The sequence below is a fragment of the Mixophyes fleayi genome, chromosome 1, assembly GCF_038048845.1.
Source record: "Mixophyes fleayi isolate aMixFle1 chromosome 1, aMixFle1.hap1, whole genome shotgun sequence".
Lineage (NCBI taxonomy): Eukaryota > Metazoa > Chordata > Amphibia > Anura > Limnodynastidae > Mixophyes > Mixophyes fleayi.
This window is the reverse complement of record NC_134402.1, coordinates 382,181,163-382,195,531: the sequence shown is the minus strand read 5'-3', so window position 1 is coordinate 382,195,531 and position 14,369 is coordinate 382,181,163. Positions and strand designations below refer to the sequence as shown.

General features: G+C 39.0%; 1 protein-coding gene across 1 annotated transcript; it reads right to left on the bottom strand.

The window, feature by feature from the left end:
- Positions 1 to 914: 914 nt before the first annotated feature.
- On the bottom strand, positions 915 to 13,548 carry ENC1 (ectodermal-neural cortex 1). The gene is made up of 3 exons (XM_075179776.1): positions 13,152 to 13,548; positions 7,151 to 8,950; positions 915 to 3,820 (listed from the first exon to the last, which is right to left on the bottom strand). The coding sequence occupies exon 2, from the start codon at positions 8,937 to 8,939 to the stop codon at positions 7,170 to 7,172; it is 1,770 nt and encodes a 589-aa protein (XP_075035877.1). The 5' UTR covers positions 8,940 to 8,950; positions 13,152 to 13,548; the 3' UTR covers positions 915 to 3,820; positions 7,151 to 7,169.
- Between the last annotated feature and the right edge of the window lie 821 nt (positions 13,549 to 14,369).

Here is a 14,369-nt window from a genome sequence, read left to right as displayed (position 1 = left end):
CTCACAGCGCTGGGGTCATGAGTTAAATTCCCGACTATGGCCTTATCTGCGTGGAGTTTGTATGTTCTCCCCGTGTTTGGGTGGGTTTCCTCCGGGTGCTCCGGTTTCCTCCCACACTCCAAAGTAGGTTAATTGGTTGCTATCAAATTGACCCTAGTCTCTCTATGTCTGTGTGTGTGTGTTAGGGAATTTAGACTGTAAGCTCCAATGTGGCAGGGACTGATGTGAATGAGTTCTCTGTACATCGCTGCGAAATTAGTGGCGCTATATAAATAAATGGTGATGATGATGAATGTGATATTGGGCTATCGTCTGTGTGGCCCGATAATCTGCTGAAAACACTGTAGTGTACCCAGCCTAAGCACAATATCTTTACAATCTGATCTGCCAGAGGTAACTGAGGTCAAACAAAGTAATGTTGGGGAAGAAACAACAAAAAGCTGAATGCAATCAAGTAGTGTAAATAAGCAATTACCTCATTGTTTCTGTTATTCTGGTCATGTATTTATAGTGATTTTGCCGGTGCCATTTAAAGGTCAAGATCTTGCCGTTATCTTTTCTAGGGTTTAAAAGGGTTACAAAGTTTTGTCCTATATTGACTTGCTATTTGCTATCATCTGTTCCTCTTCCCTACTATGTGCCCAAGGAATCCATGTCTCCAGAATATACAGAACCATCTAATATATAATGATAAAATGAAGAACTGCATTAATTTAGATATTAATCTTTCCCCATGGTCCTTTTGGTGGCCAGTATAGGATTATAATAATAAAGATCAGGCTTTGAAGTAAAACTGGATCTATTTCTGTTAAAATCCCCAACAATTGCGACAATATCATAAAACTACATTATAGAGCAAGAGATGAAAGCTGTATCATATGAACTAAGAAAACAGAGACTTAATAAAACATTGCAAAATTTCAAACAGTGCAATTTTATTATTTTCTTACCACAAATTCACTTGAGAAAAGAAGGAAATGCAACAAGGACAACATAAGAGATAAACAAACAGGAAACATAAAACATCTGTCATTCACATACCAAAGGAATGGCTTTGGCAAAACCGAGAGATTACCATAAATAAATAAATAAATAAATAAAATAAATAAACAAACTTTGGATGATGCCAATACCAACCCGATAAGCAGACAATGTACATAGTTTTACAAAAGACGACAAAAAGTATGAAACAAGCTACAAAAATGAGGATTTGCTTCTTTTTTTTGTTTGTTTTTTTTACTTTTCAGGTAAGAGCAGAATAACACTGGACATGAACTATGTTCAGACAAGTTTGTATAGAGGGCAATGTATGACCTGTTGAGCAGGTGGCCTGTGAAAGTGACCCCACAGCTTCTTATTTTACCCCTGTGTGTAATTAGAGGAGGGGCCGCTGCTCTCCCTTCCTGCTCATCTTTGACCTTTACGCTGATTTTCTTACAGTTGTATTTTTACCTTTGCAGCATTGCAACTTGAGTTTATGAGACACAACGAGCATTTCTGTGCACTCGTCTCAACCAATATAGGCAGGACATGGGACAGCAGAAGCGAGAGACACATAGGACTATACAGATATTTTCGCATGCACTGGCTCTTGACACATACAGTAGGTACCTGGCCTTTAATGCGATATGGAGAAGTCTTACATACAGTGCGTTTGTGCGAAAACCACTCACTTAATCCACAATAATAATCATTATGAAGAGTCTGCCGTCAGACAGACCCTTACTGTTTTATATCTTGAAAGAGGGTATTCGAGGCTGCAGCTGCGATAAATATATCTTGTATATCTTGTAAGGAACCTACAGGGCTGACTGAATAGTCACATTTAAAAAAGTTGCAAGACATGGTAGACTTCATGGAAATAAAATTAACACTGCAACTTCACTTTGCAATTTCTTTCAATACTCAAAATATCTGTGCTACATTTGTGATTAGAGAAAAACCGTTTAGCCCTGCAGAAAAGATACTCGCTGCAGATGGAGGAGAGTTTATTGCAGTGACTATTGAAGCGGAATATCCTGTGCTATTCACAGCTAAACTAACAACATATGTATCACAAGACAGCTTAGATACTCAACTCATTTCCTACCCATAGTGCACCATTGACAGCAATAAACTCTAGCCTCTCTGTAAATTGGTACGTGGCCTGCATTTAAATGCTAACTTATTGTAATTTAATTCCACATTATACAGTCTGCTTACACTAGCCTCTTAACCCAGGAGGCTAACAATTTAAATGAAATAGTACTATATAGATAGATGGATGTTGTTAATACATAAAGGGGCATATTCAATTGTTGGCATTACTGCCTAAAGTAACGCGGCGCATGCACTATTACCATCATTACGGTAATAGTGCGTGTAAATACCGTTATTACGATATATTTCATGCTGGATTTCAGCTCGCGGCTCAGGGAGCATCCGGCTTAGTATTACCGTAATAACGGTAATACTTTTTCTGCGGCGGAAACCGCCAACAACTGAATATGCCCCTAAGTGTCCATTTAGCTGACTTGACCTAGCACCAAAAAGAATTGCACTAATAGTAATTATTACTGGCTAAAAAAAAAAATGTTTACGTTGAATGACTTTATGCTACTAAATTGTACCAATTTGCACCCAATATTTATTGGAGGACATATATGAAAATGTATGCACATGAGAAAGTTGCTAGGAAAATAAAATAAAATTCTAAACAAGTTTTCTTGTGCTGTTTAGGAAAGGAAAATAAACATATGATAAATAGTTACATCATATTTTTTCTATGCTCCAGTTTTTATAAATGTCCCCAATGTATGTAAACGTTTACAACAAGGTCAGACAGTTCATAGGCCCTCTTATAGTGTGGGCCTGTTTATGGTATACCAGCAGAGCTTGATGTGTATCTACATAATGCAGAACTCTTACCCACAAATGATATGGTGGTTCACATGGAAATATTTTTTTTCTTATGGCAAGTATTAAGTTTCACCCATTAAGTTATACTGACACACAGATTTACGGTACAGAGAACAGTTTAAGCACAAAGACACTCAGTTTGTAATGCTGCAAACAGATAGCTGAATACACTGTCTTGAATTTTGTTGCAAGCTTTAACTATACAATTATTTAAATCAGGCCATTCACATGTCAATACAACTACAAGCATTGTATCAGCATGCAGACAGCACAGGACAATAAATAGACACCTGGGAATGTAATAAGAAAGTTATATATAAATAGGCAAATGAAATGGTAATGGATTCTGGGTAATAATACATCCAATATTTGTTCACAGTTTGTTTGTTTTTTTTCTTCTGGCTAAGTAACAGTTGTGGTTTTTCACAACGTTAATGTTGAGAATGGATTTAACAGAGGTTAGAAAATGCCAGTGGCGTTGCCCAATTGTGTAGTCTTATGTCAAGCTATGTGCTGCTAGAAGTGGATGGGACTTGACATCTTTGCTACTTGGAAGCCCCCGGCTTCCCCCACAGCTGGTGCTGACATCTCTAACTCCCTTGAATTCAGATGAGAAACTCTTCAATGAGACTGCTGTCCAGATGGATTCAACTACGTCGTCCATATCAAGTACTCTGCTTTCCAAATACAAAACCAGACAAAGCCTCTTTGATACATTGGATTCTGGTCATAAGGGGGTTAATACTGATATACAAAGCACAAAAAAATACATTAATACCCTCTTAGGTCCAGAAAGACCTTAACCCTTTGAGCCAGATAACTGCAGAAGGGTGAATGTAAGCATTTCTTCAGCAGCGATCAAAAAAGTCCTTATGTCATCTTCATCTAAGAACTGGCCTAGAGTCTTCACAGCTGAGGTCTTCTGCGGGAAATAAAGAGAAAGGGGCACAATTATAACATTCATCCCCAGCAATAGAGACAGATGTGCACAAAACATACTTGTAGTAAATGATAAATGTGCCACATAGCCAAAAAATAACAGCATCCTTATATTACAAATACTAAATAAGAATTATCACCTCTTTGTTGTGTCGATCCACTGAAAATGCAAAGCTGAAAGAACTCAGCCATACAACACATTCACAAATAAATAAATATTCAAAGCTATTTTAACAGACAGAATATATTTTACATTACTTTTTTTTGCTGAATAATTTTTGTTTATCTATGGAAATGTTTTGAAGCAGCAATTCCACATAGAAGGTGTTTCTTTAAACAGCAAGTTATGTTCCTTTTATGCATGAATCATTTTTCTTAGCTGCCTTTCTACAAATCACTCTCCTTTTCAAAATCTCACAGCTCTCAGCAGGTCATGTGAAAGCAGAAGGGGGAGAGAAAGGGGAGGATTTTATTCTTTACTAACTACATCATGTGTCATGTGACTGTGGTTGCCATAGTAGTCCATTGCACTGTGCAGAATTATAAATCATTAATAGCAGCCTGAAGAAACAAACCAAGGAAAAATTGTAAATACAAACATTTTTCTTAGAGTCTCCCTCGGCCATTTTTGTAAAAAATACAAAACAAAACAAAAAAAAAACAACAACTTTTTTCTCATGGCGTTGCTGCTTTAAAATAACAGGTTATTATATCGCTATGGAGTTGCAATTTTACAAATTCTCTCACTCTTACCGACATGCCATGGCCTTAAGGCCAATCGTTCATGACTCATTATCTGCCTTTTCTTACAACCATTCTTTGGCTTTTATGCTATGTCTCAGTGTGGAATTTCTGCTACTTGGGGAGAGGCTACTGTTTAAAAGGACAATGTGTATACATCTTAGGCTAATGCCACTTTCAATAATTTTTCTGTAAAGTAATCTCCTAACTTAATTGTAGGAATCCCACCTCTGAGACACCATTCCTCTATGCTGTTGGGATCAAGGAGCAGATTCCCAAGTATGGCACAACAGAGGCTACCGATTCGTCCTTGGCAACCAGAAGCTGTGTGATGAAGAGTTGGCCAGAGAGGTTTTACTGTGGCCTACTCAGAAATCAGGGCCCTGTGTGATATCATCAGCGACCATAACAGCATAGAGGAAGAGGTGGGACCCCACAATTCAGGGAAGGGGATTTAAGGGGGTGGGGGACTATTTTTTAATGATTGAAAGTAGAAGTAGACTTTAAAGTTCATGTAAAATGAGATAAAGAAACTATTTAGAGAAAAAAGTGAGGTAGAAAAATCTGCACATAAATGTCTGAACTATGTCCTCTTTCTCTTTTTCTCCTTATTTAAACCTGATAGTACAAAAGCTCTGAAAATCACCAGCATTAGATCTGCAAATCTCAGGTCTGGAGAATGTGATGTGTCAGGCTCCACAATCCACCAATAAAGTATTCTGTCAGCTTCCTGTCATCTATTCTGTCATATAAATGTCAATGTACAGCCCATAGCTAGGTATACAACATTTAGAAAATGTACAATGCTGCATTACAAACAGTATATTTAAGTGTTTGAAACTTCATATTAATTAGAATGATAACCACTTTTAGACTGGATGTGTATCATAAAAGGTCATGGATAATTGTTTTAATGTGTAATTAATTCAAGTATCATTTATACCTGAATCAAAAAAGGCTAATTCTGAAGTGGATTTGTTACTCATATAATAGATTTATCTGGATAGTGTTAATTTTTTGCCCATTTATGACATTATGCATACAGTACTTTTTATGTATTACATTGCAAAACAGTTAACTCTTCAGCACTCCAATGTGCCAGAACCTATATTGACCATACTTACCTACTTTCTTCAGCTCCCTTCCGGGAGCCAGCCAGTGGAGGGGGATGTGAGGGGGCGGGGCGGCCAAAATCGCGTCGGCTAAACACCGCGATTCATCGGGAATCGCAGCGTTTGGGATCTAATTCTGCCCACTTCACTAGGAAGTGGGCAGAATTCGGGAGATTGCCACACTCGCCCGGGAGTCTCCCGGACATTCCGGGAGAGTTGGCAAGTATGATATTGACAGGGGGCGATAGGTTGTTCACCCCCAAAGTTACAGCATGCAAGACATAATCATATCTCCTGCAACAGCACTGAACCAGCTGGATTACATGAAGTTATCTGCCCTCACCCTGGTTCACTGAGTTATATAGAACTAACAGAACTGGGATTACTGGTTAGCTGGAAGTCCTACTGCTTGGCCACACCTGTTCCTTAAGGTCAAACCAGAGAATGAACAGAAAAAAAGTTTCACGTAATGACAGCAACAGTTATTTAGCAGAAAGTTTAGTCATGTTCCAGACTTCTGAAGAACGCTGGAAAGTGAGTAACTTCAAGGAGAGTCATTCAGTAGACAGAGTATCAGCTAACCTTGCTCTACTGATACCAAAAGAATGAGGCATCTCTTGTTTTATTTACACTCTCTACTAGGAATCGGAAATGTGTGTGGCTGGGTGAAATGCTTAGCATACTTGTGATAAAAGTTGTTTGCTAAAACAACAAAGCATGGAAAGAAGTGTCTGTCATAGTGTTACTTCTCAGCAGTTTTTACAATAAAGTAAGGAGGGCAAGTCCGGCTATAAGGTAGGCTGAGCGTTGTCTATGTATGACCTTGAACTTGTCACCGTCTCTTAATGTCCCAGGCACCAAAATAAAATGGTAAAAGCTTTAAAAGTGATTGTATTCGTTCACACTGCAAGACTGTGTACATTATCTGTATTATTTTCACACAAGAGCCAAGCAAAGGTACTGTCAATGTTTTAGAAATATAAAACAAAACAATTTTAGATGTTTTGTTTACATTACTCATTTGCCAGCACAATATATAAATATATATATATATATACTTGTGTAAAATAATAAAAAATTTTAAGGTACAGCAAATGCGTATTAAAAAGCAAATCTATGATCTGAGAACCACAGACTGATCTGGGTGTGTCTGTCCTCCTTCTGTTGATTTCGGGGACCTAATTTACAGTATGTTACATACTGGCCATGCTCTGGTCAGTAGTGCACATACTTAATTGCCAATCCTACTTGGTAACTAAGATTTATCTAGCTCTCTTATTGGATCACAACAAGACAGTATATATATTTGTAGAAGAGCTCCTAGATGTCATCAATGAACACCACATACTTGATAACAAAAATTCATGTTAACAATAAACTTCAATTAAACTTTTTAACCTAGCTGAAAAAAAACTTTTGAATTTCATGGTATACGTCTCAATTTCTGCAATCAAGCTTACCATGCCATTGTGCAGTGCTTTAAGACGGCAGATGTTTCCATGTGCTGACAAATGCCGTGGGGATAAGGGAATAAGGTACTGTAGTTATGCTGTTCCACACATCAAGTGTTGGGTCATAACAGTCCAATGTTTTGCACCTCTGAATTCCAAAATAGCCTCCAACTACAAACAGTTTATTGCCAGATGCTACTGCATGACAGCTCATTCTCTTGGCAGTCACATCTCCAGCTTTAGTCCACTGATATGTCTCACTGTTGAACTTATAGGCTGAACAGGCTGAAAATTCTGTATCTCCACCCATGATGAAGATCTGGGTTCCCAGAACGGCAGCAGCTGTATAACGCCATGGCTGAGGGCAAGTGGCTGGTACACTCCATCTGTTCTCAGAGGGGTCATAGCACTGAACCTTGGGCAACTTATCATGGCTGACACTAGTCCCTCCAAATGCAAATAATTTAAGTTTTGCACTGACCACGGCTGCATTGCTTACACCTTCTCGGAGGGGGGCGACCATGGTCCACTTGTTGGTGGCTGGGTCATATTGTTCCACTTGTTTTAAGGACACAGATGGAGAGGCAGGAAGACAGCCAGTTGCTGCAGTGTGCCCTCCTACTACATACAAAGAGTGTTTCAGTTCAGCAGAGCCATGGCCAAAGCGTGCAACAAGCATTGGGGCCGCCTTTGACCACTCCTCATGAAGAGTGTCGTAGACCCACACGTCCTTGGAAACACCGTTTTCAGAGCCCCTTCCACCGGTAATATAGACTTTGCAGCCAATTGCACACGCACTAAATTCTTTGCGGGGACTTGGAATGTCTGCCTTGGGTATGATTTCTTTTGCTTTCTGGTCAACGAGATATAACTTATCACACATGAAAGTCTGTCCTCCCAAGAGAAATAGGGCATGGCCTGTTTTACGGGGTTTGGCGCACATGCTTGTCACCACGCCATCGTTTTGTAATATTTTTAACTTGCATCTAATGGCTTCTTCAACAAGTTCTTTGCTTTTTTTCTGTTTAATGATAAGCTCCTCCATGGCCACATTCTCCATGAGATATATGGCTGGCAGCAGAGCTAATCGCACAGTTTGGAGCAGTTCAGATAGGTAACAGTGTCGCTTATTTAGGTCGTAGTTGATCCAGTTCATTGCAGTCTCGTACACCATCCTCTCGTCTTCAGTTTCCAGTTCTTCGTTGGATAAGAGCTGTACCACCATTTCTTTGTGTAACTGGAGAAAGTCTTCAGTTTTGCAGATGGTTTGGAAATTGGTGAGGCACATTCTCCAAGAGAGTTCATAGAGCTTAGTGCACTGGTGGGCGTCGGAGAGCAGAAGCATCCCTAAACAGTTAGTCGGATGAAGGTTTTTCTCCAAGAACTCAGCACATGCATCTCGAATGTCCTCAAACTCTAACATATCTCCAGCTTCCAAAAGGGACTCAGCGTTTTCTTCATTGATAATGACTCTGGACGAATATGCGTAATCCAAGAGAAGTTCCAGAACTTCAGGGTGGATGGCACTATGAAAGTTTACCTCATTGGCCTGGCTTTCTTTAAGACCGCCACTAAACATGGCTTCGAAGTAGCGACTGCAAGCAGCAAGAACAGCGCGATGGCAGGGAAAAGACCTGTTTCCCGCCAGCAAGAGGACATCTGTGAAAAGGCATTGCTGCCGTAAAAGGTTGAGGTGAGTGAGTACATTGTCAGCGTATGAAGATTTGTGGAACAAGTAGATGTTCATAGAGCCAGTACTTGCTCTGGATTTCCGGTTCTCATGTATGCTGAGTGACATTTTCTTCACTCCTGTAAGAAGACAAAACAACAGATGTATCATCTAGAAAGACACTGAAATGAAACAGCACATTATCCAACTTCACATTTCTACTTCCTTCATAAAGCTACCCAATGCTGGCACACAGTGGTGCATGAGCTGAGCCAATCGTACTGCAGCCTATCAATTTACTTGCATCTACAGACATCACTGCATAATTCCTAGCCAATGAAAAGGCCACATTCACATGTGCATGAGATTAGCACACAACATGGCTGCCTGCAGTGATAGCATACGACAGCTACACTTCAACAACCACTGTCTCATCTCTCAGAAATTTGTTTGTAGTGATTTTACCTTATGTGAAGAGAAAACCATATAATATTAAGCACTGTATAAACAATGGACTAAGTTATTCTCATAGGGCCTGATTCATTAAGGATCTTAAATGAAGAAGTTTCTTATTTAAGTCTCCTGGACAAAAAACCATGTTACAATGCAAGGGGTGCAAATTAGTTTTCTGTTTTGCACATAAGTTAAATACTGACTGTTTTTTCATGTAGCACACAAATATCAACTTTAAATTTCAGTGTACAAATAAGCTATCAAGTATTTGTGTGCTACATGAAAAAACAGTCAGTATTTAACTTATGTGCAAAACAGAATGCTAGTTTGCACCCCTTCCATTGTAACATGGTTTTGTCCAGGAGACTAAAATAAGAAGTTTCTCAAGTTAAGATCCTTAATGAATCAGGCCCCTAGTGCTGTATATGTGCTAGATTTTTAAACAAATCATCTTCCTTCCACCCGCTCGACAACCTTGTAAAACCAGTTCCCCTGAAACTTTGAGATATACTGCAGACTCACCAAAAAGCCCAAACTGATTTCCCCACACTTCATATCTCTCATATCCCCCCGACCCACTATACATATGTCAACATGCAAATAGCATAACAGGAAGACATATCTGATAGCTCTGATACATGTGATAGGAGACGTAACCACCTATTGGTGTTGAGCAGTAACAGCCTTGATCTCAGAACTGCTCATTATAAGTCAGCAGAGAGGATGTAGAATGTGCAGGACAAGACGCAGAGCAGTATTTTGAGAAAGTCCAAGCACAGGAGTGACAGGTCAACAGCTGCAGGAAACTTAGACGTTTGGCAGGAAATACCCATGTACTAAGTTTATTGTCCCTAAAGTACATCTAAATAAACATCCTCATTGATCATTCTACATCCTGCTCCTTGTATGCTATAAGCAGGATAATAAGTTTGCAAACTCAACGATTAATGAAAAGGTTTTCAACACATCCTTTAAAAATCTCACTTCTTTACTGTCATTACAAAGGTCATTTAAGTGATAGATAACTAAACATGTCCCTGTCATTACCTCAATGTGGCACTCATACTGCAAAGCATTCTATACTCTAGAAGTACCTATTTTATGCTGCCAAATAAGGATTTTTTTTGTTAGAGTCTTGATAGCATTTTTTTTTTAGTAATAAAGCAAACGGTTTACAAAATGCAGCCATGGTCACCACTAAAGCCAAACAAATTGACCTAAGGCTTAAGGTAAATTAAATTTACCTATAGTGACACAATACCAGGTCCCTACTTTAACACATGGGCTGGTACACAAGTGTTTGATCGTTTTCCCTTAGTAGAGCCCTGGGTTGCTGATAGATAAAATACAACTCTTAAACTGGCATAGGCTACCTCAATCGCTCCAGCTGTTGTGGAACTAGAAGTCTCAGCATGCCATGCCAGTTGCACAACAGTTATTCAGCCATCGTTTAACGAGCACTGGCTGGGAGTCTCGAGTGACTAAATAACAAAAGGTTAGATGTTCAAACGGGAAACAATTGGGTCCTTTCAAATAACAAGTGTGTGTTTAACTAATCTAATGTGTTGAACCAAGGAGCTGTAGACATACAGATCTTTGGAAAGAATGTGTCAGTATGTTATCTCTGTTGGCTTACAAGAACCAATGCAATGCCTATCATTTTTAGATATCCTACATTGCAATTGCTCTCTATATCTATAAGGCAACTCTTCCCAAACCTTAGTGTGTTCTAGCAGTACAGCTTCGCTTTGTACTGTCAGCTTGTCATTCAGTAGTAAATAAGCCCTGCAGAAGACTGCAGGTGTCTGCTTATAAATGTGATCTCATTACTTCTACAGTAACATGACGGAAATTTATCTGACACAGACAGAATTTATAACCATTGCAGCCAGGGAGGAATGTGCATGTGTATCTGACTTCAAGGCTTCACGACCTTCAAACAACAAATAATACTAGTACAGGAAAAAGAATCGGCAGCCCCTGTCATGTTAAAATGGGGACTTTAAAAGGTAAAATTGAACGGCTACACATGCCCTAATCATTATAAAAGAGGGTTTCTTTGATATGTAAGGGACTTGAGTAACCGTGCCCTGTATATAATACATAATGCTTATATGCCTATCACATGACAATCTAAAGAGAAAATATTTCATGTATCACAATAATCTATTATCCTTGTGATAGTATGGCCTAAAGAACAGTAGGTACAGAAACAAGTAAGTGTAAGCAACCTGTAAGATATCTTAATGGAAGCTTCTTAAAGGATAATTGAACCTAATCTACAAATTGGCCCAATATGAAGAACACGTTGTAACATTCACAAACACATATGTAAAGGTCCTCATGCCAAGTCGTTTAGGCGAAGCAGATATATCAATGTGCCTAATAGTATATAAATAGCTGATGAAGATGATGAGCCTCTCTCTGTCTGTCTGTGTCTGTGTGTGTGTTAGGGAATTTAGACTGTAAGCTCCAATGGGGCAGGGACTGATGTGAGTGAGTTCTCTGCAGAAATTAGTGGCGCTATATAAATAGATGATGATGACAATGATGATTTATACCAGCGATGAACGAAATAAAGTAGCCAGTCAAATGTAGCAGTCAGCAGGATGTGTAAAAGGAGCCAAGGAAGACATCCGTCCATTGACATAAATTTAAATTTCTCCCAAAGTTAAGCGTTACCAACATTTTTTTTTAATTTAATTTATTTGTCTTGGCTACTTTGTTCCTGCACTTTCTCCTGCCATGATTTACATATGTACAGCATCAATATGGACAACCTATCACTTGCTAGATGCTTACATATATTACCAGTGAATACACAGGGTATATATGTAGTACATTGCCCAGCCAGAAATTATAATAGATTTGTCTCGTGCCCAGTATAGTCAATGTGCATTGAGCTTAAGCGCATGGTGGTAACACGCTCTTAGCCTAACACAACATGACAGCTGAATATGCAGCACGTGTAAGGCGTATTAGGTATATCCAAAGCGTGACTATGAAATTATTTAATACTGAGTTCTAGCACACAGGTTCTCTTCCCCAGAGGGAAACATTCCCCTGTACAATAAATATTAATGGCAAGTAATTTCCAATACCTACAAACAGTCCTGCTACAGGCTCTAAATACAAACAGTGCTCTAGTCTGCTGTCCATGCAGCTTTCTGTAAAATGTTGTGCTACTTATCAGAAGACATTAAGTAGATTTATGGCTATTTTACATGATCACATCAATATGATCATTAAACAGCCCAAAAATGTTTGTGCTTTAATAAGTCATAAGGACAATAAGTTGGTTAGGGAAGTTTAGTTACAACTTTAATTTTGTAGCAAGACAAAACGTGTTTATAATTATGCAAACCTAATAGGCAACAGAGGTTCTCTTCTGGCTACTATAATAATAAGAGACTTAACTGTACAAGCAGAATAAATGTGCAGAGCACAATGCCCTGACCACGCTGTGTAGGAGCAGACACACACACACACACACAGTACTGAAAGCTGAGCATGGGAACATAATATGCATTTAGCTGAGCTCACATCGGTTCTCATTCAAATATTGCTCCTCCCTGTATTGAAACCCCACAGCAATGAACCATCTGAAACTGCATCGCGGTTACCATAACAATCATATAGCCAGACATTATATTTGATGTATTTCTGACAGTTTAGGCTGCACATATTGTGACTTAGAGACCAATTAAATGTATAGTATATGTAAACTTTTTTTTTCCTAATATGGTCTTGTTAGCAGTTTCTACGTGTCGTTCAGGGGTATATTACCCTTAGGGTTCATTCTAGCACTGGGGAATAAAAGAAGAGGGCTAAGTAAGTAAAGTCATCACACTCTTATAGAACTACAGTCATAGCAAAGCACACACTTACCTTCAGCTCGCTGGGTATCATGTCAGTGTGTAGACAATGCTTGTTCTGATGCAGGAGTTTGGACAGTAACAATGGTATAAATCTGTTCTAGTTTATCAGAGCCGCTTCTAGGGGGGCAGCTGCCCTGTAATCCGGGGCAAACAGATGACCACACTGTGCTTTTTCTTTGGCTTCCTGGAGGACACATGGACTGCTGGCGGAGGAGGGGCGAGGAAGTACCACACAGGGGGAGTCAGATCAGCCCTGCTCTGTCTCTGAGCGCTGATGGCTCACTGCAGCCTGCTTTCATTCACACAGAGGTGTTACAGGCACTAGGAGGAGCAGTGAGGGAAGGCAGGCTCAATACTGCTCAATACTCCCACAGTAAACAACTACTCCTGGAGGAGGGCTGGGAATATGCAAATAGACCCCAAAGTGTTACTGAATGATTGCAATGAGCATGCAATGTGCAAGCTGAAGATTAGCCTAGAAATATTATGACTTCATACATGTTACAATCTCTTTCTGGTGCAGAACCTATCTGCAACACAGGACACCGCAATCCACACTAATACGTGTAGCAGCTAAGGCATGTATGGAAAATGCAGTCAGTTTTACATGTAATCCGGAATTTATATATTTAGATTGCAATATAAACTAATCTCGTTAAAAAAAAAAGCCTAGGAACAGTGAACAATCAACAGCAGATTTAATAAATTAACTGCAACATATGGACACATGAACCATATGTAAGCGATCTTGCCTGAAGAATACTATAGTATCATATAGAGGTAGATGATATTCAGCAAGACAACCGTATAAAGGAGCAGTCTATTCAAAATGCATATTTTCCAGATGAACACTGTTTAGTATCGTAGACGTTAATGACATCCTATTGATTCACAAATTATAGCCTTCTGGAAGATATATCCAGTGTGTGTAATTATTCACAACTAACAAAGGTTAAAGGCTAGAAATCATTTAAATTTCAATATTCCAGTAAACTGTCTTAGAATATTACAAGGTAATATCGGTTTATCTCTGGAAGTGGTTTCCGTGCATCCCATCAAGCTACATGTAATTATCTGCAAATATACAAAGGCAATGACAAATGTAACAGAGCATGTTTAGCATTCGAACAAAGCAATCCACTGAAATATAACATATAGTTCATATGCTTTTCGCCTCCTTTATGTATTTTCTTTTATTAACTGTGTAGTGTTTATGTTTTCTTTAAAA